The 27,186-nt window shown below is 38.1% G+C and overlaps 1 protein-coding gene across 14 annotated transcripts in view; it reads left to right on the forward strand.

Annotated features, from left to right (window-relative positions):
- PTPRK (protein tyrosine phosphatase receptor type K) overlaps window positions 1-27,186 on the forward strand; it is a 387,113-nt gene that overhangs the window by 62,236 nt on the left and 297,691 nt on the right. For all 14 annotated transcript variants that reach the window (XM_085055984.1, XM_085055988.1, XM_085055985.1 and 11 more), the window contains exon 2: window positions 20,610-20,732. In XM_085055984.1, the coding sequence (XP_084912110.1) occupies window positions 20,610-20,732 (123 nt within the window). The remainder of the gene's footprint in view (window positions 1-20,609; window positions 20,733-27,186) is intronic.

Below are 27,186 nucleotides of genomic sequence, written 5' to 3' on the forward strand. Positions count from 1 at the left end.
TCTTATTAGAAAAGGGAATCTTTTATGTCTGTGCTCATTAAGAGAGATTTCACTGTTCTTCCTGGACTTGGCTTTGTCTCTTCAATAAAAAAGACTGCGGATTTCGGTAATTAGTGGGATTTGCACATCAATATGAGAATAGATGGTTTTCAGGTGGTTGTGACAAACCTTTAGTTGCATATGCATTATCACTAATAAAGGACATAAATAGGCTTGGCGTTCTTTACTCCATTAGCCAAGTTCCTAGCCTTAGAAACCAAAATGGCTAAGCTGTTCAGACTCTTATTCCCTAATCATTGATGGTCAGAGACAAAATGTAATAAGTCATAGCTACAGTTGTTGTAGTGGACACTTTTATTCTTGTTGCCCTTATATTTAGAATGCTAATTTTTTTTTCTGGGAGATTTTTAGAACATCCCCTCCTCTGCTGCAAGCAAAACCAAAAAATCCCCACTTTACTAAAACTCTAGAGTTATTATACTTTACTTTTCCTGTTTTAAAGTTCTAACATGATGTTGCTGAAGGACTGAACTTGGTTTTCAGCACAGGACAAAGCACAAATATATATCCTGGAGAGAAGAGAAAAACAGAAGCAAACACTTTTGTAGTTCACAAGAAATCATAAAAACATTGTGTAGATAAGATCTCATTTTTTTGCCATATATGACGACTCTTTCTTGCACATTGGTATTTTTAGCATCAGGTCAATGTATCTTCACTTCTGGACTGAATCTATACTGACCTTTTAATCAAAAGCTAATGCTGCTGCTAATATCCTCTAGGATGAAAAACTGCTGTTCTGTGTGCCTACATTTTCCTTGTAGGACAGAACACACCACTGGTATTCTCTATTTTGTATTTTTGCATTTTAGTTGCTGCCATTTAAAAATGAATTATAGAAATAAAATTACAATTCTTAGTATGCAGACAGATAAGATGGAAGACAATCACAAGTGCTACATTTGGAAGAAAAGTCAGACTGGAGAGAAATCTGTGAGAGGGATTTCTATGCTATCAAAGCAATTTGGTGCCCTGTCAGCTCACACATCATGGGGGAAACATTGTGGAATCTTGATAGAAAGTAATTCTTCCTGTAGCAGAGTTCCCTTCCAAATTTTTGCTTTCCTCTCTCTGCTTATTGAGAAAGAGGGAAGTACTAAATGTAGAGTAAATTGAGTTTGAGACATTTAATAACCATTCAGTTGCTTTCACTTACTAACCAGAAGAGTGGGTGGTCAAGTAGGTGGTTCTATCAATGCTCCTGTATGTAGTGGAAGCTTCATGTTCTTTCTCACTTTCTTCCAGGAAAGTTTTGTACTTGTGACACAATAATGAAGCATCCTAAGCATCTAGAATATATAAATAAATATTGTATAGTTTGATGAAAGTTTCAACAACAACAAAAAATGATCCTGTTTTGTTTTCTGTGAATTTAAAGTTCTCTGCTGCTCTTTTGTCAGTTAGCAAGTTGTGAAGCTATAATGAATGACTGATGCATAGCCAGAAGCGTGATAGTGACCATCATCTCTGGAGGTTTCATGTTCTGACACTCCAGAAAAGCTAATTAGGAACAGCAGTGGCTCAGCAAGGAGCTGTTGCAGTAGTTTGTCATCAAACCTCAAGATAAATTGTGGGCTCCGGGATGAGCTGACTAAACTGATTGTTTAGGAATTGTTAATCCACCCTGTCTTTAGAGATGCCTCAGAAAGCAGATACTACCTACTAATCTCTCAAGGGAAAATTTGAAAACAAATGAATCTGTAAGAATAACTTTGGATTTTTTAAGCACAATGTTATATTGTTGAAGAAATACAAGTGTGGTACAGGTAGTTCTCAATAAAAGCTGAAACTGTCCTAGTTTTTATGGGACTCGGTTCTCACAAAAATAAAATGGAGTAGAAATAATTGGAACAGAGTATTTCAAATGGGGTAGGTGAAAACCTCCAAGCCTTTTACAGCAAAGCCCAGAGAGTAATGCTATATTGAACCAAAGCAGTAGCTGCCTCTGATCATCAGCCCTCTATGTCAGTGTAAGGGGAGTGAAACATTGAGCAAAACTGTCTTATTGCCAGTGCTCCTGGGAACATTCCATTTTATTAAGAATGTTAGTTGTAAGTATATTTTTTAAAATTCTAATATTACATATTTAATTAAAAATAGAAATGCAGAATTTTTACCACTATTTGATCCCTGTTTATATTAGGAGGATATATTTTTCTGCAGAATAGTGCCTGAAGAATGCCTTGTATAAATGAGTAGGCCTAAACTTGGCTAAAGCTACTTGTTACTTTTGTAATTGGTATCTTTAGGCACTGACTGACTTAAGACTTGCTCATTTAATTGGGAGTTTGACATTTCTTGTGATAATTCGTCATGAAGTAATTAACAACAGTGATTCTAACTAGAAATATTTTTATTGATTTTTTTTCCAAGTATTCATTCTGTTTGATTGCTATTGATGACTTATATAAAAAGAATTCATTATCAAGTCTTTTTTCTTGGAAAAAATAAAGTATAACATCTAATGCTTATTCACTGTTATCCTTCTCTTTCACATTTTAATACTTTTTTTTTCCTTTTACCTTATCCATTAAAGTAAGATTCTGTGGATAAAGAGGAGTACCTCTCCTCGTAACATTCCCTTCTATTTTTGACAGCCTGAGTTGAAGAAGGCTGCTGCATTAGAAGCATTACCATGTGTGTAAATAGCCCCTGTATGCATAACATCTCAACTCAAAATCTGTGCTAAAAAGTTCTTGTAAATTTAGCATCAGTCTGCACTTACGTATTCCTACTATATTTAATTCTGAGTAACAGCTAAGGCTTACTTCACATTGATTATACATATTTCAGACACAGCTGACGAGAGGACTCTTCGGCAGGGTTATGTCCTCGGGCAGAGCTGTGTCACTCCAGTGCTGCTCCTCATCTTCTTTCTCTTCTTGAACTGACACTTTGTTCTTCTTGAATTCTTTACATCAGCAGCAATGTTCACTGCCCCCTCCCATAGGCCAACTAGTATATTTTCATATCCAGTGTATCCAAAACTCTGACGATCTTGTCAGCTAGTTGCTTGCAGATTAAGTTTGCATCTTCTAGAAATATAAGAGCATTTAATTTTCGTGATATTCCTCTTTAGAGGAAGGAAAGATGAATCTGAAGCAATTAGTCTAGCGTATGAATTGGTAGCAGGAGGTTTAAAGGTGACCTGAAAATGTTGATTGAATAAACTTAATTCCTTTGTGGCTGTATAATTTAAAACTAATTCAAATTAGATCCTCCTCTGCTTACCTTCTGAAATTAGAGTTGTGAATTTCTGGTTTGCAAGACCTAAAAGCAGCGAAGAATTAAATTACTGTATCAAAGAATGAAGATGTCCATTTCTTCCTGACAGCAAAAAAAAGACTAGAATTTGAATCTTCTTCAGAGTAGCGTTCATATAAAAACTCTCTGACCTAAGTAAAAATGCCTTCACTTCTTTTTGTCTTCTGCCATCTGAACTGTTTCTAATTGTCTTTCAATATTTCTAAAAACATGTGATTGGTTTTGGTGGTGTAGAATTCATCTGTTCTTTTATATTTCCTCTCTACAATGTACAGATATAAGGACGATGGGGTGAAGTGAGGAAACTGCCTTGCCTCATCAATGTGATGAAAGTTCCTTTTCATAAAACCCCCTTTATCCTGATAGTGCTGTTACTACTCTGGCAAGGGAGATTTGAGGATTAGGTGGGATTCTGACTTTTTGTGGGTTTTATTTGTTATTTGATTCAGAGTTAGTGAAGACTCTCTTTCGTTGGTTTTAGAAGTATTAATTGCAAAACTATGTGGTAGGTGGTCACTTGTCTTGAATAGTATTTGAGAACACTCATCTTGCCCAATATTTTTCTTCACAAAATATGACAATAGATTTGGACCTGCATGCCTCTTTCTAACTGAATGCTGAAGGAATTAAAATCTGACAGTCTCCTTCATGTTGGGGTGCCTGTTATCTAACAAATTAATGCTTTTTATTTTTAGCACTTTTCCTCTTCGGTATTTTCTAATTCTCTTATTTGTGGATTGAATGTGGTGGTGTTGAGTGGGTTGAAGTGGATGGATTAGAAAGGAGGTAGCAAAATTTTTCTGGTAATCGACTTTCAAATTTCATTACTGCTGTTGTTGATGTATGTGCAAAAACCAAGCCACAGCAGTTTTGGAAATGAAATTTCTTGCATTAGCCTGTGACTGCTCTGGGTTGAAGTCTGTGCTCTGTGAGTTTGTTGCTCCCCATATCTGCATACAGATGTGCTTCACTCAGCTGTAATGCAGCTGGGTCCCAGGCTGCCTGCTTGCACCAAGGGCCTCTATGACTATCACATGCAGGCACTTTGGAAGCATCCTGAAGCAGTGAGTCTGAGTAAAACCTCATTTCTCTGTGGTTTCTTACCCTTTTTTAGTGAGTTCCCACTGACAAACAGTGACGTGACAAAGCTGCCAGTAAGAAAAAAGCGTGATGTTTGATACCAAAAGCAGATCTGGGTACAGTAAGTCAGATGAGCTTTCAATCTTTGTGACTGTTTTAGCAAATGCGTATTCAAAGTGAGCAAATGGCAGAGCAGTGTGACTCAGCAGTGGCAGCTGGGCTAGGGATGCCATCTGTAGTCTGAAATGACACTCATAGTAGCGTGGATTTGCACGACATGTAAGGTAGGTGGGCCCAGACTGATACAGGATACTCAGGCTGTGGAGTAGTAGCACTGAAGAGCAGGTGTCCAGAGAGTATGAGGGATCCCTGGGTAGATCCAATATTGCTGCTGTGTAGACTATTATTGTGATTTTTGGGCTTAGAGGGAGGGTACTGCATCCAATTTTATCAGGTGGCCGTAGTAAGTCAGAGACCTACTGAGAGTGTTGCTGAAAGAGAGCAGATGTGGACTGTTTTGTTAGAGCTCTTTTTTGGAAATGCTCTGCTACTGACTTGCAAAAGCATTACTAGAGACGGAAAATATGCCAACTGCAGTAAGAGCATGCTGTAACTGCCACTTTGCAATTCCTGGTTCCATCAGGATTAAAAAAGGATTGACAATAGTTATCTAAACAGAAGTCACGGCATAGATAACTACTGTATGGATTGAAGGGTAGCACTGATTAGAGCTTTGAAAATGTGCAGCACTAGTCCTCATACCCACTCTTATGGTCTGTTCACTTGAGCTGTTCTTGTAGAGACTGAAAACAGTTGCTGGTGTTGCAGAGCAGGAACAGATCACTTAGGGAATATTCTGTGTAGGTTAGTTAGTGGACTGTCTCAGTGTACCTTCTAAATGGCATCAAATCATCAGTGTTTGCTATAAGTCTGCAAAATGATGTGCCAAACTGAGGACCTCAGAACACAGCCAGTGCTAAAAATTAGCTCTGCCATGTTGACTAGTCTATGAGATGGATTATTAGAGAACCTTGCAGCAAATTCTGAGTGCTGATTTAGTTCTGCAAAATATAACTGATCTGGGTGTCCCTGAAAATTAATTCTTAAAAAAATTTTTGTTTGTTTAAAGGGAGAGTGTCAAGAGAATGGAACTAGGCTCTTCCCAGTAGTATTGCTCTCAGCTAAGCAATACAACCAGAGAAAATGGCAGAAACTGATGCACAGGAGGTTCCACCTGAAGATGAGGAAGAACTTCCTTACTGTGTGAGTGACCATGCACTTGAATAGGTTGCCCAGAGAGGCTGTGGATTCTCCCTCACTGGAGATATGCAAGAACCATCTGGATATAATTCTGGGTAATGTTCTCTAGGGTGATCCAGCCTGAGCAGGGAGGTTGGACCAGATGACCCACTGTGGTCTCTTCCAACCTGACCCATTCTGTGATTTATCCTGATTCTGTGATTTATCCTGATTTGAAGGTGATTGTTTCTGTCACCAGAAGGTGATAGTTCTCTTTAGTGAGAGGACTATGGACCAGCAAGGTGTTGCGCTAATGTGATGAAAACAGTGTTGATATGCCTCAACATTCCCCTAACCCCTGGAATGTATCTCCCTTCCTGAATCACAAAAATGAAGGCTGTCTCTAAAAGCTTGCAGCTGTAATGATGTGTCTACCAAGTTAACTCTAGCTGATACTAATTTGGGCTGGAAGATGAGGATTGTTTTCCATATAACTCGTCTACATAAAGATGAAGACAAAAGTGCAGTGGGTGTGTGGGTCAGTAGTCACTACAGAGAAGGTGTTGACAATATGTCTTTTCTTTGGCTAGTGAAGAATGTGCTGGCAAAGTCAGTCATTTTCAATTCCTCTTGTTCTGTAGGTGGCATTAGATGCAAGCAGTGCAAGACTGCAGAATAATCCTATTGGCCTCACAGTCTGGCTCTCAGCTTTGAGCTGCTCTAACACTTCTTCCTTCTCAACGTCAGGGCAGCTGTAACTAAAATATCTTTAAAAAACTCTGAAAAGTTGCATTTTGTTAGCTGCCCACAGCAATTGTGCCTTTGCCTGGTTGACCATTCTGACTCTTACGTAGATGTTGTTGGCAACTTAGATGACTAGGATGGTATGATTTCTCTTCCCCCCCATTGGATACCTATGGGCAACTAAAAGGAGGAAACTTGGCCAACCAAAGGGTTTGCTTGCCTAAGGCTCCATGCTTTCTCATCTCCCTCTAAACATGTCTGCCTTATTTCTTATTCTAGCAATGGAGTCTCGTAATCTCCTCTTTATTTTTGTGCTTATTTCACCCCTCATTCCCTCTTACCCCTTAACCCTCTGGGTTGTTTTAACTGTCTAAACCAGAGGAAAATCTAATAACAGCAACAGAGGAACAGGTTTCTGCCAGTTGCTGCCATGAGTTTTGTTGAGTTGAATTGGCTGGCTTTCTGTAAGTGGGCATAAGCAGTGAAAGGTAACAAAAATAAAGTTTGTTCTTTGAAAACAGAGAGAAAGGAAGTGAAAGTGGAATGCAGCCAAAGCGATGGGCTGTAAAGACAGTCTCTTCAGCGCTGCTGTGAATAGATAAGAGTGGGAGAGGACTCACTTTTTAAGGGCAGAGAGGAGATGCCAAAGTGATTGGGTTAAGGGGATATGAAAGCTGGAAGAGAGTGTGTCTCAGAGAAGCTTTTCAGTTATCCTTCAAAAATTGGATATAGCAGGAGTGAAGGACACATGAAAAGGCTTGAAGGAAGATGTGAGTGTTGAGTGATGGTACCTGTAATACTTGAGAAAAGAAGTGCTGACCTGAGATCAAGTTTGGAGTAAAAGAGTAAAAGGGTGGTTGTAACTTGTCCTGCTCTACTCAAAGATTGTCAGAAAGGTAGGCTGAGGTACAGTTTAGATGGAAGGAAACCACTTAGATCAGTGGTGTGATGGAGTCAACCTGAGAGGAAAATCAGTTGTAGCTGAGGACACCTAGAGATGAGATGCAAACAAAAAGTCTTGGGGTCTGTCTTCATTCCTTTATAGTGTAAGCAAGGAGGGGGCAGAACCTCAGCATGCTGTGGGTGACATGAATTTGTACTTGAACTTAAAGTAGCCATTCTCAATAGTCTGTACCTGCCACTTCTTTTTTCTTAACAATTGTGATTGGTCTACTGGTATGGGTGGTGTGAACAAAACAAATCTGTTTTTACACTCATACTTTTGTTGGGTGGACCCTGTGATATGGCAAAAAATAAGGGAGGAAACTTTTGGTCACGCTTTGAGACTATTTTATTACAAATTGCTTATATTCCTCTGGTAATAAAGTGTTTCAATTCAGAATCAGCAAAATTTTTATTATGCTTGTTTCTTTATTAGTTGCATCCAGATTATGTGTTGGTTATTAAGTATTGATTTTTATATTGCATTAAAATTTTTATGCATTTCTTGGGTTTTAGTCTCTATGAAATATTTTCTTCTGGATGTATTGCTCTGCATTATGGTCTGTATTTTAGCCTTTAAATGATAACTTGGTGGTGCAGAGCCAATTTTGAGCTCTCTTTAGGTTATAATAGAGAAAAATTAAGAAACAGAGAAGAATACTGCTTTTGTGGAGAGGCTAGTGTTTTTATTTAAATTTAAAAAAAAAAATTGTTTATGGTGTTAAGTCATGCAAGCATTAGGACACACATTGTCCACTGAAACAGTTCACATTTTTTCTTCTGGCTGTGGAAAACCAAAACAAACCCCAAATGTGAAGCTCTTCAAATATTTTCTCCTTCTATGAGGTTTTCATTCTCAGATTAGATGTAGTAGGAATTTGGAAGATGATACTTTTTAGAAGCTTATCCTGCTACAGCCTGTCTTTCCTTCCCCTAGCAAATTGCATGCTTCTTTTAGGTAATAGTATACCAAAAAGTGAATGCTTTGTCACATACACCTTTGTGAATATACTACCAAAGGATAAGTGAAAAGATATTGTGAAAACATGGACATGTAATTCTTGTACAAGTTCTAGTTGAATATGTAAATGCCTTGTCTAAGTTGAAAAAGGGAAGCTGGTGCAATAGTAAAGTGTGAGACTTCTTTTCCTTTTCCTTTATTTCCTTTTCAATACTCTCTAAGCCTTTATTATTTCTATTATAACCCTTAGGACATGGAAAACTAGAACCACACAAGATTTCATAATGTGGCTTATAATGCTTCACAGAAACTTTCACTATTCTTTTCTAAATTTTCTCCCTTTTAACTCTTGAATTACCTTTCAGCTACTATTTAACATCAAGCTGATGTTTTCCTGAAAATATTTAATTCAGCCTTAAATTCTTAAGAAAGAGTGGCAAGTTCATGCTCAGACTAGTACTGGCACCCTATCAAGTGTCTATCAGGACAGTTTTCAGCCATAATTTTTCTTGCACTTAACTTCTGTACAATGTGTAACATAAAGGGATATGTTTCCATTTGTGTGCTGAAGTCGTAACATTGTAAAAATAGTGTTTCTCTGTTCTCCTTGCTGTGCTTTGGGCAGGGTGCCTTCAGGACATGGACCGATGATTGGCTTCAAAAAGCTACAACTTCATTGTGCAGTCTAAAGTGGGTTTCATCTAACCTTCAGGCTTACACAATTTTACAAAGCTGACCCACTGAGAATGTTTCTCCATTTAAGAAGCGGAGAGATTAAATACAACTTGAATCTGCTTGAAAAATACTACAATATAGTTAAGTATTCTTGTAATAGTTAGTTTTATTAAAACTCAAGTGCAGACTTGCAGATAAAAATACTAGTTTAAAGTCCTTGAGTTCAATTCCCTGGGAAGCCATAAAATAACATTACCTTTTTTTGTTAAATTGTAGTATTTCTACTATTCTGATTGTAAATATTTCAACTCTAAAATAGTGGTTTCTTGCTGGAAGTTTATATGCCTGTTGCAATTTTGCTGTAGAGAGTTTTTTTAATTGCACAAGTAAAGCTAAGTTTGATGGCATATCAGTAAGTTTGGTCCAAAATGATGTGATGATTTGTGCTTTTTGTTCATCAGAGGTCTTGCTGAGGAGCAAATCTGATGAGAGAAGACACACATTATTTGCTTGCATCCATAATTTACATTTTAAATTAGTTCAACAGCAAGTACTGATTTGGCTACAAGATGTAAAGGAAGAAAGTGAGTTATTGGCATCACATGTGTTTCTCTGAGTGGGTTAAAGAGCTTTGCTGTCAGATTGCTCTCTCCCAATGTAATCTACCTAAAATATTTTCCTCACAGTTACAAAATATTTTGATAAATCTTACTTTGCTGAAGAATGGAGTAAAAACTAATACAAAGAGTAACGTGTGAAATGAATCATCCATTTGACATTAATTTGATTCTGTAGGGCAGCTGAAAAGGAAGACTCAGATTTTTAAGTCTGAAGAGGAAAGGTAGAAGATAGAAGATAAAAGAAAAATCTCTATTTCTTTGTGTTTGCTGTTCTCAGCTTGTTTAATATGAAAAGTTTTCATGTAATTCTGGTTTTTATCTTAGATTTTCTCTGATACTTTAATCCACACTTAAGCATAACATTGCAGAAGGCAATGTTATACTTGCCTTTGTGATTGAATAAAACGTGTTAAAACCAGTAAGGAAGTGCAGAGCTTCAATTTGATACCAGGGAGAGTATGAAGCATTGCTGAGAAAAGTTTAAGATGAGACATTATGTTAATAGGAAATTATGCAAGGAGAACCCAGGAAAGGACAGGCTACTCCATATAACCTTGATTCTGAGAAGGTGATGGAAAAGCTCATACTCGAATCCATTTCCAGATACGTAGAGGGCATCAGCAAATTCTGTCTGCTTAGATATCAGTGAGGAGGTTGTCGACACTGGCTTCCAAACAGGAAGGGTCCACAGAGCACCAGGGAACAGTTTTTTTTGTTTTGTGTTGTTTTGGTTGGTTGGTTTTGTTTTTGTAGTTTTTGTTTGTTGTTGTTTGTTGTTTTTGTGTTTGTTTTTTTGGTTTTTTTTTGTCTGGACATGGTCCTAGACAGCTGCCTCTAGGTGACTCTGCTTGAGCACAGGGGTTGGACCAGATAGCCTGCAGTAGTCCCTTCCACTCTCAACTGTTCTTTGCTTCTGTAGGTTGGGGCCCAGTATATATTGAACTTGTTATTTGTTAGTCTGTATCTCATTGAGTCTTTCACTAAATCTGTAGCCTTGGCTGTTTCCAGTGGGTATAGAAACTGTCACTGCTTTCAAAATACATTTTCTCTGTTCTTTTTTTCTAACCCTCCATTCATCTTGCGGACTGCATGAACAGATATGCCAGATATTAAAGTACTTACCACTTTTCCTACTACAAAATGAGAAACTAGAGCAGTATCTGCACTTCTGATACAAGCAGATTTGGCTTTTAGTTTGGCAGTGCCTGTGTGTGTGAAGGTATATTTTTAATCTCAATATTGCACATTGCCACTCCTATTCATGTGCCCAAGTTTTGTGATTCACTGCTAGCTTAATTCATTATCTACCTTGATGTCGTTTCTTGAAAGATCTCTTCTGAGAGGTTCTTGTCATCCTTTTGAGACTCTGGATTTATATCATGACCGAACTCTTCAATCATCTCTCTACCTTCTTGGACTTACCTCCATCTGAGGCTTCAGAAATGACCTTTTGTAACAGCTTCTGTCATTTTCAACATCAGAGCTTTTCCATTTCCTTGTATTTAATTTGATCTTCCTTTTTGCATGACCATTTAATATTTTATACACAGTCTTATGCTCACCTCCCCTTAGGAAGTCCTCAGCTTTCATGTTGGCCACATTCCTTTTGAGCTCTGTGCGCCCATGTTCCTCGAGCTCCTTTTAAGCTTCAGTCTGTATAACTTATGTGCTCTTCTCTCATTTACTCATTTGTCTGGCTTCTGCACTGATGCTGTAGTAACTTGCATTTGTTGTCCTGAAAGAGGAGACTTTCCTTTTTTTAAATAGTTGCTCCTATTGTCTAGCTGGAAGCTTTTGCTTTTGTCTGTTGAATGAAGTTTTGATAACAGATAGCAAAAAAGATGGGTTCTAGAACAAACTTTAAATAACTTGCATTGTCCCCTGTCACACTGTTTTATGGCTAAACTATCAAAGTTGTGAGAGGGTAGGAGGAGATGCTGAAAAGCAGAGCCACGGAAAGGGACCTGAGGGTCCTGGTCAATGGCAGTTTGAACATGAGTCAGCAGTGCCCTGGCAGCCAGGAGCACCAACTGTGTCCTGGGGTGCATCAGGCACAGCATCACCAGCTGGGCAACGGAGGGGATTTTCCTGCTCTGCTCTGACCTGGGGCAGCCTCACCTTGAATACTGCGTGCAGTTTTGGGCACCACAATATTAAAAAAAAATAAATTATTAGCGAGTTTGCAAGCAGGGCCATGAGGATGGTGAAGAGCTTTGAGGGGAAACCATGTGAGGAGTGGCTGAGGGCACTTGGTTTGTTCAGCCTGGAGAAGAGTGAGGGGAGACCTTGTTGCAGTCTACAATCTCCTTGTGAGGGGAAGAGGAGGGGCAGCACTGATCTCTTCTCTGTGGTGACCAGAGACAGGACCCAAGGGAATGGCCTGAAGTTGTGTCAGGGGAGGCTTTGGTTGGATATCAAGGAAAAGGTTCTTCACCCAGAGGGTGGTTGGACACTGGAACACGCTCCCCAGGAAAGTGGTCACAGCACCAAGCCTGACAGAGTTCAAGAAGTGTTTGGACAATGCTCTCAGGCACAGGGTGTGACTCTTGGGGATGGTGCTGTGCAGGGCCAGGAGTTGGGCTCGATTATCCTGATGGGTTCCTTCCAATTTAGCTTATTCTATAATTCTGTAACGTGTAGTTGTTAAGCTTGCTTTTGTGGTTGAGTTGGTGGCATGATTAGCAGAGACAGAAATAGAAGCTGAGCTGTAAATTTACTTCTTTCAAGTCCTTGTTTCAGCTTTTTGGTTTTTTTCCTCTTGGAGAGTAGATTACAAAATAACCTAGCAGTCAATCTGTAGAAAATTTTGTGATTTAATGTACTGTTTGTAGGGCTGTCTTCGTTTAGCACCCCTACTGAGTTTAATCTTGTTCTTATGCATTGCCTTTTAACAGCATATTATGAGAATGTTTAGGAGAAATGCCAGAGACTGTGGTATCTACATAAGATTTTCTATAGATAAGCACTAACAGTGTCTTGGAAAAGGTGTAGTTTTCAGAAGCAGCATTGTAAGAACACATATTCATAAAAAATAATCAAACTGATTAATCTATTTTTGGAGCTCTCAATTGTGTTCTTGAAGCCACAGAACTTGCTTGCTGGCATTTTAGTTACTATTGGTATAGTTATGAAAATATTTATTAATTTCAAGTACATGATTCCACCCCTCAATCCCCCAATTTTTTTATATTCAAATGGTATCATTCCTTGTCACCAGTGCAATTGCTCAGAAGTTTGCTCACTGTACTGGAGAAATACTGAGGCTTGCAATCTATAAGCTGAAATATGAAATAGCTTAGGTGTTCTGTGGATGTTTTAAATTATATATTGATGAAAATCTATTCATCTTTTCATGCAACTGTTGATTCTTCTCATGGTTTCAGAAATATCTTGTGAACTGAAATGGAAATTGTGTTGGTAGCTTCAGTTATATAAAGTGATCTGCATATGTAGGGCTGTTTGCTCTGCGCTGCCTTGCCGGTGCCAAGGAAGGATGAAAAAGACATTAAGCAACTGTGACTTTTCGCAGCTACCTGTTGTCACCTCTCCAGTAAAGAACAGAAGAACTTCTTTTCCCTGGAGAACAAGAGGAGATTTAAAGACACTTTTGTTTAGATTATGTTTTGCTTAGTTTGGAAACTGAAGGACAGATAGTGTAATACAGACTGCTCGTTCCTCCCCTTCATCTCTTTCCTTTTTCCATCCTGTTCACTTCTGGTAAAACATGGAAAAGTTTCCTCTCGGCTGTGAATATAAAGCTTTTTGAAATCAGAGATGTACAAAGAGATTTCCAGGCTGGGTATGGAGAGAGGCTAATAGAAGAAATCTAATAAATGGCATGGCCAGGTAGACCCGATCTAATTGAGAATCTTCATGCTCTTCCAATATTTGAGGTTAGGCTAAATGCTGGCATTAATAGTGATATTTTTCCCTGAAGAGTACAGGAAAGGATATCCATACCTGGGACTTCTTGTATTCTCGATAACTTGCACCTAATAATTAGCAAGTTCCCATATTTTCTTTCTAAAATTAGCTATTATTAAATTAGCTGTTTATTAATAAGGAATATGGAAAACAGAAAATGAAAAAAATATGCCTAGATCAGACTTGATTGTGAGCTGTTAAGCATTTTTTTCCCCTACCTTTTTTCTCAGTTATGGCACTACTTAATGACTTTTGGAGGGTGGGATTGCTCTTAATTTCATGGTGATTTATAGAATGTACTGATTTAGGAGAGGTTTGTTCACCACTTTTTCCGAAAAATTTATATTTATAGGGATGTTTAGAATTTTTGGCTGTTCTAACAGCTCCACCAAAAACCCTACAACTAAAATATAATAATTTTAATTTAGGAATAATTTACCATGTTTCCTATTTTGCTGGTGATGTTTACATTCCTTTGATGCTATTGGATGAGACTTGGAGTTCCATGTTCAAGTTACGAAGCTAAGAGGGTGATTAAAACTTCCTAATATTAAGAAAAATTCTAGAGAAATTAAAAAAAATTCATTTGTAGGTATTTCAGTTTACTTGGCTTTTATTGCTATTACCTGAAATCAGTTGTTTTGTGTAATGAATTCTAGTAGTACAAAATAAGATAGCACTGTAAGGAAGACAAATATGCTTAGTATTTAGCATGACTTCTCCTTGTAGTGAAGGAGAATCTGTAATTCTCCTTAAGTGCAGCTCTTTTCATGGTTATTTTTTTAACATTAAAGAGTGCCTCTGATCTTCTGCTTTTTTAGATGCCATAGGTTAATTAAGGTTGTTTCAGTGTTACATTTCAGTAGGTAATACTTAACATAAGAACTTTAACATAAGTCATTAGAATTTATTCTCAAACTGCATTAATATCAATTCTTAGTATAGTCTTAATAGATGTCTGTATGCTCTGCAGTCAAGGTGCTTTAAAATGCTCATAACAGAAATAATGTAGTGCTTTTAGACGATGAAAACATCCTGTGCTTCAAGGTGTACTGTAATACAAACAGGTAAAGTAATGTGGTAGGTGGGTGATTTTTAAAAGCAGAACTTGTACCTGGTTCTATATGACTGAAAAGAGACCCGCTATAGCACCTTCATACTCTTCAACCTTTGAATTCACCAATCGATGTGAGAAGGAAAAAAAAAAATTCACAGGACTTTTACCTGCCGTCACAGATCAACATAATTTTGTACTGAGTTCTTGCCATGGAGCTATCTGCTTTGATAGATTTAGAGCTATTCATTGTGCTTTTACAGCAGGTGGTGGAGAAAAATAAAAGCATGCTCTCGAATAAAAGGAGCAGATTGCTCCAACTAGTCATTTCAGCTGAATGAGAAAAGAGAATTTCATCCCTGATGCGACACCTTCATACATGGAAGTCCTAAAAGAGACCATTGGTAACTGAGCCCAGTGTAGAGGAGAAGTTGTGCTGACAGAAATTTGTTGTGTGCCTCTAGTACAACACTTCTCTCATACTCTTGGTTTGATTTTTATCTCCTGTATTGGTGATCTGCTTGTTTCTAGTGGATGAGTTTCTGGGCTTACAACCAGCTCCCTAAAATGGAGGAGCATGAACTTTAAGATATTGCTAATGTGTTTTGCATTTTCCATAACACCAGAAGTGGTCAGACTAAACTGCAGACTAAACTGTAGAGTTGTATGCTTTCAAGTGTCTTTCTATACATGCCATTCTGTGGCTGAAAAAAAAATCCTTTGCCATGCTGATGGGTTGTAGAACTAAGTAATGAAGAACACTTCTAAAATCTAAATATTAAAACTGACATGCAAGATGTTTACGTGCCATTTGGGAATAGTGTCTTTTATCTAGAAGTCAGTAGATCTCCAGTGCACCATCACTATAATGATATTCATAATAAATGCTATGAATATCTTTAATGTTATTGGGCAACTGGCTGTTTCTATTATAAATAGTAGAAGTGACATAATCTCTAGGAAGTGCTGTGAGAACACTGGAATTGTTAGCTAAAGATGAGTTATTCAAATTCAGAATCAGTTTTTCTTTCTGTCCTGAGCTGATGAGCTGGGAAGCCAGAGTAAAGCTGTACATTTATCAGTGAGAGTTATTGACATGTGCTTATTCTAGTTTTTGGCTTATTTGTATTTTAACCTGGTGGAGGAAAGATCTGTTTAGCTTTCTCTTTCTCTAAATGAATAAATAAACAATTTGAGTTCGTGTGGCAAGGTTTTGGTGGCTGGAGGGCTACAGGGGTGATGTCTGTGAAGATCTGCCAGAAGCTTCCCCTGCGTCTGACAGAGCCAATGTCAGGCTCCAGGACAGACCCTGGCTGCATCTGTCAGCGACAGTGGTAGTGCCTCTGGCATAACAGATTTAAGGGGAAAAATTTTCTGTGTGACAAAAGGTTTTTTAAGATTTGATGTTATTATTCATTACTCTACTCTAATTTGATTGGTAATAAATTGAGTGTGGTTTGCCCATGATGGTAATCAGTGAGTGACCCACAGGTCTTTCAAAATATTTTTCTCTCTCCTGAGGAGCAGATTGATAGAGCAGCTTTGGTGGGCACCTGGTGTCCAGCCAGGGTCAATCCCCCACAATAGATGATGTGTAAATCTTGAATATATGATCTTTATTAAATTTCTGTTAATTTTTGGGATTTTAAGATTAATTTTGAGACTAAATTTAGATTAATCTTGATGACCTTGTTATTAAGCAGAGCTTTAATTTATTATCTGAGAGTTCAGTGTGGGATATTAATCTTTCTTTTTAAAATGAACATTTAAGATTCTTTATCTTTCATAAATGAAAATGGACATGTAGGCAGAAAATTTTTTGAGGCTAGTATGATTTATCACTCATCTTTTAGAAGGATGTTGAAGGGGAGTGTGTGAGTTCTCGGTCTGTTTATGCTGAAGTTGATAACCTAGTGAAGCTTATGAGAAAAGATAATGGATACAATGAACTGCTGTTTTGCTTGGTTTCTGTGAAATGTAAATGTTTCCCAAATACTTCACAAGCAACTGAACAAATTTGATTGATCCAAAATACAATTAGTAGTTTGACAAAATAATCTTAGAGACTTAAAATTGTGTCTTCTTAGCTTTCCATTCCAGCTGTTGGCAGCGTGTGTGTTTCTGATGGACTACCTGTTTTTTCTTTTTGTTTGTCTTTGATTGTTGAGGGTGACTTGATGGCGGCTGCCACCACTGCAGGTGTGGCAAGTCATGGCTCTGGTTGATGCTGTCCCATCCAGCTCTTCTGGGCCATGTCCTGATGGCAGTGTTGTTTGAAGGGAGGAGATGCTGCCGACTGCCTTGCATTCATCCCTCAGCCCACATCAGGCTGCTGAGGTCACACCAGTCTGGTGTATTGCTCTGATCACTGCTCCTGCAGCCATCTTTTTCCGAAGCATGATAATAGAAATCTAAGGTAAATGTGGATTTACGTAGTGCAAGGTCCAAGAGCATTTGAATGTCAGCACAGTGTGCTTGCAGCCAGGAGATTAAGCAGAGGTGCACAAATCCCTGTGGCAGGACGTGTGTATTGGTAGGTGTGGACAAATTCCAGTGGCAGTGTAGTATTGAAGAAAAATTTCAAATTATACATCAGCTCTAGCTAAAGGAATGTGTTAGTGATATGTAATGGGACAGTGGTTGGTAGTGAAGTACCTTTTTACTGAGTTTTGGGGCAAGTTACAAATGTCTTAGTAGGAGCTTTCTGACTTGCCATTTGTAGGAGATTAGCTAAATGTCAAAATATTAGGCAACATATATGAATGGGTATTTGAGTTCAGCTGCTGAACTTCACTGGAAGGTAGTGAACATTCATCAAGCTGATCAACTATCTTCCCTGAGCAGCACTGCTACATTGTTGTGGACAGTGACCCAGTAGCTGAATTAGGGTGCTAATAAGTCCTGACCTATTGTGTACTTTTGTCAGATGTGGTTTTACGTTTCAGTGGTTTAAGATTTGATTTAAAATGTATGCAGTTTTGAACAAATGACTGGGAATAAAATATATCACTGCAGGTTGCACCCACCCACCACCTCTTCTCCTTGTGTTTTCCGCACAGCATTTTGCACTGGGTTTGTCTCCTACTGCCTGGAATTACTGAAATAGCATGCAGGCAATTGACTGTTAAAACAGAGGAGAGGTCTGAATTGCTCATGTTTTAAGTCTTGAGGAGTAGTCTGCAGGGGGTTTAAAATGCCTGATATTCTTGTTGTATACTGGATAAAACACTCCAGCACTGGCTGTTTACTTGCCTTGAAGTCTCTGGGTATGTTGGTGAGAGGAGGTGACAGTGAGCTCCATGAGAGGAAGCCATTGGTTCAAGCAGTTGTTACAGTGTTGCTTTTGCAGCGGGTTGATAATCTGTCCCGATAAACTTTGCTCCTGTGCATGTGATAAATGCACACTTGCTTGTTCTGTGGGTGCAGCCATGAGGGACACACAAGTAGGTTGGGATTGCTTGCTGTGTATTAACAGGTGCGTTGTTATTGCTAATCAGAACCCTGATAACTAAAATTAATAGTGGGCACAAAGACAAGCAATTAAAGACATTCATCTTCCAAATGAGTCTGAAAGATTCATTGGTAGTTTAAATTTATATACTGAGGGCACTTAAACCATTAAAAAGGGTAATGGGTGCCCTGTAGGCATGTGCTTCAAAGCCATATGTCATTTTGGTTCTGGGACAGCAGACTGATAACTTCCCTTTAAGGGAAACTGCTATTCATTTATCAATAAAATGTGGAAGGAAATGTACATTTTTTTTGCTGTAGAGTGATCATAGGAGTGTAATGTAAGTTAAATCAAAATGCAAGATTTATATTCTAAGCCTTTTTGGCTTTATCATAATATATGTTAATTAGGAAAGTATCTCAGTAGTAACAGAGGGCACTAGAGTTGGAACTTTGAAAATTATAAATATTTCTCTGACACACAAATATTTCTCTCATGCCTTGCAGTCTTTGACAGTGACACTGATGTAGTAACCAACTTAGTACAGGGAATAAAATGTTGTGGTATTTTTGTTGCTTCTGTTGCTCTGCTTATGTTGTCACAGGGTGATCTTTAAACAAGTTTTGTTAACATAGAGATGAATATGAAGTTTTAAAGGCTTATTGTACAAGGATTTAGTACAAATGTTGCTTCAGTGTGGAGTTTTCTTTCTGCCCTGGTGTTGTCCTTGCCAGCTGGAACATTGGTTAACAGGAAATTCTGGGAGTGCCTGGGTATGTATCTCGCAATGGGTTTTGATGATGTAGGATTATCTTAAAATTGGTTTTGTCATTCATTCAAAATGACAAATACTTTTGCAGATTTGTGGGAACTATTTGAGTTATCCTTAACTGAAGATGACATGATCTCTTGGTGTGCGATACAGCATGGATTTACTTATGGAATTTAGTTAAAGGAGCTTCCTCTTCTCTAAATATGAACACTGTCTGTGCAAACTGTCTGCCTGTTATGTGATACTGTTTTGGCTAGGTTAAAAACATTTTCAGTCTCAATTTGGTGACATACATGCCCATTCCTCCATTCCTTTTTCTCTGGCCTGAGTTCCACACTGTATATGTCTTGTACAGAGGGCAGGAATGAGCACAGTCTGTAGTTCTTGATGGTCCTAAATCTCCCCTTTCTCACCTGCAGCCCATTTGCCTCTGGACTGTAGTGTGAGCTGGTGAGACCCAGGCAGGCATGGGATAGTGTTGGCTTTTTCTGTTGTGGTGGTGACTCATCATAGGGAAACACTGGATTTTATTGTAATAGGGGGTTTTTGTTTGTTCTTACAGTACTTGTCCCATATTTTATATTTAAAAAGTCAGTCAGCAAAGTCAAAACAAATATCCCTGCTATTCTCGAAGTGTCTTAACAAAAGGAACTTTTGTTGTGATGAGAGTTGTTATGTGTGCCCAAAGTACCGAGGACACAGAGGAGAGGATGCAAGAAATATCTCCCCTGACTTTCAAAAATTGTCTGTCATCTAGTTCTTGAGTTTTTATATAACTTCTTTTCTGGAGTAAAAAATACCACCTAAATAATGATGAATGCACTGTGTTTTCTCTTTCACTCTCTCTCCTGGTATTGCCTTTTGTTTTCGAGCAGGAGGAGCAAACTCTAGGGCTGTGTGCCATGCACAGAGATAACAGCTGCTGCAGAATTGTATGCATGACATCTGTATTTTCTTGCCTTTATGCTCTGCTTTTTCTTTGACCAGGCTCTTTTGATTCCTTTGTTTCTCCCTTCTCAAACCTTGATCTTTTTCTGTGATTGTCATGCTCTCTTCTCTCTTTTCCCAGCCTGCTTAATGGCCTTGAATTAAGAACGGAATAAAAAACTTACTGAATGAGACAGGGCAGACATTACTGTGCTACATGAGAATTCTGTCTTCTTTTTTTTTCCTCCCATTGTTTACATTCCTCCCATTCTTCTTTCTCTCTGTACTTCTCCTCACAACTTTTGTTGTAAGGTTTTCATATCTGTTGTTTTTGTGACCCTGAAAAAATGCCTTGCTATGTTGTGCTAGACTGATTTAGTAAATCAAGATTACCCAATTCATTCTGTAGAAATTATTTAATTTCTAAGTAATTTTAATTTTTTTTCTGACTGGTTTGGATGCAGTATTTATCCTTGTTGTTACTGTTTGGACTGTTTATGCGTTCAATGCATTGGAGTTTTTGATTTTCGTCTTTGATCTTTGAGCTTGGTCTGTTATTTTCAGTTTCCCCTGTAGTTTAGATGGTGTGTTGCTTTTTGTCACACAGACACTCAGATAGGTTTCACTTGGATTGGTGACTTCAGGCTATGATTTTCTCTCACAAAAGGTGCTCTCGGGGGAAATTGGTTGTGTGGTGCAGTGATGTTTTTAGCAAAGAGAGGGGAACGGTGATGGGTGAGGTGTTTGCAGGTTTTGGCTTTGTACAAGCAAGCCTGTGAGCTGTGGTACACGGCTGTGTGGGCACTGCAGCTGCGGTGGGCCCCAGAGAAACACCTCTGCTTGGCTCTTGGAAGTTCTCTGCTTTTAAATAAACTAATAACAAGTTTCTTCTCTAGGAGGATGCACGTTCGATGACGGTCCTGGGCCCTGTGACTACCACCAAGACCTGTACGATGATTTCGACTGGGTGCACGTCAGTGCTCAAGAGCCTCACTATTTGCCACCTGAGATGCCTCAAGGTGAGAAACCTCACAGATACTGAAGGATAAGTTTTTTTATAAACTTGGAGCCTCACTGAGTATGGTCTCTAGGCCATGCTCTGTGATCGCCTCTTTAACCTTGATAATGGAGGTAATAAAAAGAAACAAAAATAATAATTATAAAAATCTTGGTAATTGAGAAGCCTTCTTAGCTCAAATCCCACTTAAAAGCTGGGGTGGGCTATAGGGAAGGGAGAAAGGAAGCCATAATCTGCTCTTTATTCTGTGTGGAATTTCTGTTGACTTTAAGTCAAATTCTGTGTTTTATATGACAGCTAATGTATCGATTCAATTATTCAGGTAGGCACTAGAAGAAATGGTGAAAAACGGGATACAAGCAAAAACCCCATACACTGATTCCTTCCCTTCCCTCCCCCCAACCCCCTATCATCTGAAGGTAATCAGAAAAGCTTTGATTTATGGAAATATTGCTGTTGTTAATTACTATTTGGGACAGGTAATGAATAACTGAAGAGGCACAGCCTACATGACCTTGCCTGCTCACCTTTGATGAACAGCTTAATCGGCGCTTCCCAGACAGCATGATATGCTGAGAGAATGAAAGCATTTGAAATTCAGCTACATTTTCCAATTAATAATACATTAAGTAATTAATCATGCAGCGGAGGAAGAAAGGTCATGGTTATTTTATTTGTATCTAAAAGGTTTTGTGAAGTGAGGTATGTGTGGGGAAGGAGTGGGAAATATTGCCACACAGAAGTAACCTCACCTCTGCACCATTCCTTCCTGTGCTTTTTGTATACTGTTGCGCATTATTAATGGTGGTTGACTATATAATTTTACTTCTCAACTGCTAACTAGCTGGGTTCCCCTGCTCTCAAGTCACTGATGTGAGCAGGCGTTACCATGCCAAATAACTTGCAAAATAGGTTAATTACGCAAAATCCACACTTTATTTAATGGACTTCTTGGCGCTTCCATTTTGCATAAGGAAGAATAAATTTAGAGCCTGAAGCCTCAACATTCGTGATGGTCTTATATTAAAAAAAGTTCAAAACAGTATCTCTCCTAGAAAGGCCAAAATTAGTTACTATTCAGTTTGCATTTTTGAGAATCTACGTGTTTTTTTCTAAAGGCTGGAGATATCTTAATTGTGATGGAAGCACCATTTAAGGAAAAATTTGGTATTCGCAGACCTTTGGTGCATCTTGTATAGGAAGAAGAACAATTTGAGGAATTATATTTTGAATGAATCTAAATTACAAGATAACGTCTTGCTTATCCCAAATAACATACCTGTTATCTTTGGGCAGCTGTCAGAGTCAAATGACACAGTGCTCTCTGGCATGTGATTTCTGTTCAGTTCTGCTACAGACTCTTTTTTTCTCTGAGTGTAGCACATGGACTCTTTCAGAGGAAGTTCTTTTTTTTGCATCTGCATGCAAAATTGTGACTGCTCAATAAAATCCAGCAGAATAAAGGAATGCTTCAGAAATAGTCCAAAACAGATATAAAAGAAGCTCTGATTATTCTTTTTTTCTTCCCTTGGTTAGAATGCTAGACTTCTTGTACCAAGCTTGATATTTGGTGACTGAGATGTAGACTAAAACTAAGCTTTAAATCCATTCTGATCTGATGAGCCTCCCCTTAAGAAGTTTACAGTCTTCAAATTCTGAAGATGCATGCCGTATTTAAATATTTAAGTTCATTTGTGTTTGAAATAGCATGTTTTTAAATTAGGTCTAAAAAGGTAACATGCTTGTACAATAAGTGCTGAATTCTTCCAGCGGATCTGCAGGAAGCAGAACAAAAGCAGAAGGGAAATAACTGTGTGCAGTCATCTGCTGTGCAGTGTTTTAACATTGGTGACCCTTCCTGATTACTGCTGAAACTATAGGTTCAAAAGCATTCTACTGCTCATGAAGAAGTTATCCAAGTAGAATAAGATGTGATAATGAAAGGGTAGATACAATTAAACTACTGCAGTTTTCACTTTGAAAAGTGTTGTATTTAATAACCTGTGGAAGCTGGGAATCTCTTAGGGACCACTGTCTCCTGTTCAGTCAGTGAATGAGAGCAGAGAAAGGAAGGAGTACCCAGAAAAACTAAGCAGCAAAGAAACTGAAGTTGTAGGGTAGGGGATGTTTTCTTTCCATCTTTTCTTCTCCTCAGGCCCTGTAATCCTTCTGCTAGGTACAAGGCTCCTTGATCAACACCTCCTCTACATGGACACCCTTTGTAGTGTTTGGAGCTTTTGTCTTTTACATCTCTTTGGAATACAATAAAATGGGGGCTTCAGGTACAGATTTGTCTCGGGAGGAGCACTGTTTTACCACTGTGACAAAAGAATAACACCCTTACAGCGAGGATGCAGCTTTCAGGGCTTTAACTTTACCAGATTCATTGTAATTATAGAGGATTATACTCAATTTTCAAATTATGATCTTCAGTACCTTCAGAAAGACTTATTAAAAAAAAGCCCCAAACAACAAAAAAACCCAAAATAAAGTGTGCCAGACAGAATAGGACACGTAAAAAAACAGTTAAAGGGAAAAAACTGACAATTGCTAGTGTTATGGCAAGTACTAAATTGACAAGTGCTAATGTTTTGCTTTTGGTTCGGGGGTGTGGTGGTTTAAATCAATATGCTTTGGAGAGGGATGATGAAATGGGAAATTTCAGACCTAATGGCGCGTGCTTCAGAGTGCTATGAAAGTATGAAAACTCTTCCTAATGGAAAACATTTTACAAGTGTAGCAGTAGTAAATGCTACTGGTAAAGCAAATGTAATTGCCTCTGTGTAATTAATGCAACTTCAGATTTTTTTTAGACTGACCTATATTGTATTTTTCAAGCTGTGAGCAGAAGCAAAAGCTACTTATCTTCTGTTATGGGAAAAATAAATGCAGTACATAATGATTAATTTCAAAATAAAGTGAACACTTAAAGCAGGTGCTTGAGTATAACTATAAACACCAACTTGTAAATTCTCTGAACTGCAGCTTACATGATAAAATCTTTGGATTACTTATTAAGACCTGGGAAAACACCTGATTTCCAACATTAGCTTTCTGAGAGCACATGAAAGTGACTGTGCTAGATCAAGCTAAAGATCTGCTGATTTAGAGTGTAGCCATTAGCAGTTGCCTGGGCAAGAATGCAGAGGTAGGACAAATAAGTGCTGATCTGTGCCCTGACTGCTCTCCTACTTTCCAGCTGTTTGGCATTTAGGAATGTTCTTGAATAGAAACAGTTTTTATCAGTAATATTCTCAAGGTGTCTATGGTTTTGCCTTGTCAACTTTGTCTTACTGTGTGTGGGCTCCTTGAAGGCTTCTAGTATCTGCTATGGGCTAAAATAAAATGCCAGGTTTTGTTGTGGAACATGGGGAAATGCAGCACTTCTTGCTTCTTTTGGACTTACACATGACTTCTCTTTTAAACTGGTTGGTTTTATGTACAGGAGGTGCCCAAAGCTGAGTGCTAATCATTGCCTCCAACCCATTAAGATTTTTTAAAAAGACCTCTTAAATAAAATACACACTTTTCTCTGGACCATCATTCTAGGCCAGAAAGTCCAAGTCTACTGAAATGTTCCATACGTGAAAATGGTTCTGCAGCTGCGCATTTGCGCTCTGTGGGAGGCAGGGTTGGTAACCAAGTGCTGTATTTTTGTAAACATGGTGACAAAAAATGAAGTCCAAGTATTTACCTGGTGGTCTTTATTCCTCTAAAGAAAGACTTTTTCTAGATGTTGAAGCAAACCCTTTAGAGCATGTATTATGTTTTCATGTGTGTTATTTTTCTACATTATACTATACAAGTTTGAAATTGGAGAATGCTATTAAGAAGAAGCCAAATTTTGTCTGTGGATATTTTCCAGTTATTTGAGGGTATTATTCATTATGTGTGGATAACTTAATTTTGTAGAAGACAGAGTAAATAGTAGTGCTTTCTTATACCACTGGAGATGTGCAAAAGGGCATTTTATCTATATTAATAATATATTTACTGATGATTTTACCCCCAGATAGAGAAGATGGATTATTTACCCTGTTTGCTTTGCCTGTTAAAAGCAACATTACTCTGAGGCTATGCAAGGTCAGGGCATGAGAGCCTGTAATGTGCTGTGTGATGGGAGCCACTTAATGAAGGGCTTTTTTAATGTAAGGGCTATTACCCTCCTGGTTACAAATGCATTTTGAAGAATGTCTAAATTATAGTGGACAATACTGACATGCTGAGATGGACATCTTATTTCTGATCTCTCAGATGGATAATGTGCCTGGATTGGATGTGTGCTAATTTTTTTTAATTGGTTCTGTAGAAATCTGAGGAAATCAAATTAACAGTAGTGAGAGAGGTCCTTAGTTGCACTTGTCATCTAGCATGACTAAAGAAAAACAGATTAAATCTTTAAAGCTGTTCTTTAGTATTACAGAGTTTTGCAAATGCAAACCCTTTTTGTTACAATGAAGAGTATTGCAGAAATAATTTTTTCGCTTTAAAGAAATTATATATAACCTTTTATGCTGCCCTGTTAAAGAATAAAATTAAAGTCACTACTCTGGAAAAAAAGGAAAAGAAACAAAACAATCCTGAAAAGTAAAACATTAACATATTCTGGTTTAGACTGATATTTTGGGGGAAGACTACACAGTTATTTCAGAATGGAGAACATATATGGTGAAAGGTATTGGAGACGGGAGGAAATGTGTTGACAAATAATCTTAGGCTGTACTTTCATGGTAATTTATTTTTTATGGTTTTTAGGTAGAATGTCTGACTGCTCATTACCACATCCTGTCATTCCCAGAGGCATTCACATGTTTCTCTCTTCTCCCAGTTGTTTTGATATGCATGTAGGTGTGAACTCATGTGGATTGAAAATAAAAAAAGAAAGTATGCAGCATGGGTCAGTTTGTTAATGCAGAAAATTCATTGTCCATCTGTAAAAAGATTTGCTTTGCTCTTGCAGCTGCTGAGGACCATGTTAGCTGGTGGCATGAGTGGATACAGGGCTTGTGTAAACCTCTAGGGCGCCTGAAAGAAATATGAAAATTACATCCTCAGATTTGCGTGCAACTTAAATGTTCCTGTACAAATAGTGCTGAGTATTTGTTGTGATCTGAAAGGTCAGTTGTGCTCTATTTAAGTTCTGCCTGGTACAGGAAAGAAATAACTTTTGTGTCACCTGCATGACCCAAAATGAATTTCAGCACAGGACCAATGTAAGTGTTTATGAAATGTATAAATGAAAGAGGGGAGCCAAAAGGTCATGAAATTTGTGTTTTAATATAGATTTCATATGGATGTAGCTCAGGAAGGAAAGCTGTAATGTAAATGTCATATAGATGAGACTTCTGGCCTTTTACTTCACTTAAATCTGATTTTTTTCTCTTGTAAAAATGAATCCACCAACCTATGAATAAATTTAAATTATGTGGATGTGTAAGGGTATAGTCAGGAAAAAGCTAACCGGGAAACAGTCTCTAGTGAAAAAAAGGTGTATTTCTTGAGGCATGGAAAAGATTGAGAGCTCAGCAGGAGAGCATTTACCATTTCCTGGGTTACTGAGCTCTTCCATGGTGATGCTGCACCCCACATGATCTGGCAGCTTGCTGTTTTGTGCTACAGAAAGGTGAAGTTCAAACAGGGCTTCTTTCTGGGTCTCTCTATTTTAACAGACACATGATAAAAGTTTGCTAGTCCACTGAGCAGCTGAGAACTGAATTTTCAAGATTTTGCTGCTCTATGACTTGCATTGTTGGTGTAAAGATCAGATAAACTGCACAAAGGAATTTGTTGACTAGTCCATAGATTGGCAACCACAAGTCAGGAGTGTGGTGGTTTTAAAATTTGATTATTGAAAGCTTCTCTGGGTCATTACATTATGAAATAAATTGCAAAAGCTTGTGTCTGTGTTTGTGGCTGCTAAGACATTGTGGTTGTCTCTCTCCCTTTTGCATTTCTTTATATGGTAGAATGGATATATTTTATTTAAGGTGGCTGAATTTTTTTCCTTAAATCTTCATATTCTCCTTCACCCCAAAATTTGACTGATATTTATTTCCTGTTTAACTTGCCAATGCACTGCAGAGCTGAATTTATTTGAAGTACTTCCTTGATCAGAAAAGTACATTTTCCTGCCCTTGCTGTTCAGTAAACCTTGTGCTTGCTTTTTTGTCTGTATTATTTGTTAGTAGCATATTTAACAGAAAAAAGCCTGCCTTGTTAGACCAGTGCAATTGATGCTTGCCTAAAGAACATGTGTAAACATCCTGATCCTATTTGGCTCATTCAGTACAGTGCACTATCAATCTATTGACTAATTCCAAGGATTCCCTGTTGTTCTCAAATACACTTGACTTGGTACAAAGTGAACAGCAGAGTGGCACAGGGGAGGCTTTGTAAATATTGCAGTGTATCAGTGGTTTTGTACATTTAGATAAGCCATTTTTTCCTCAAGAAAT

Source organism: Lichenostomus cassidix, chromosome 3, assembly GCF_008360975.1.
Source record: "Lichenostomus cassidix isolate B80296 chromosome 3, HeHo_3.0, whole genome shotgun sequence".
NCBI classification, from domain to species: domain Eukaryota; kingdom Metazoa; phylum Chordata; class Aves; order Passeriformes; family Meliphagidae; genus Lichenostomus; species Lichenostomus cassidix.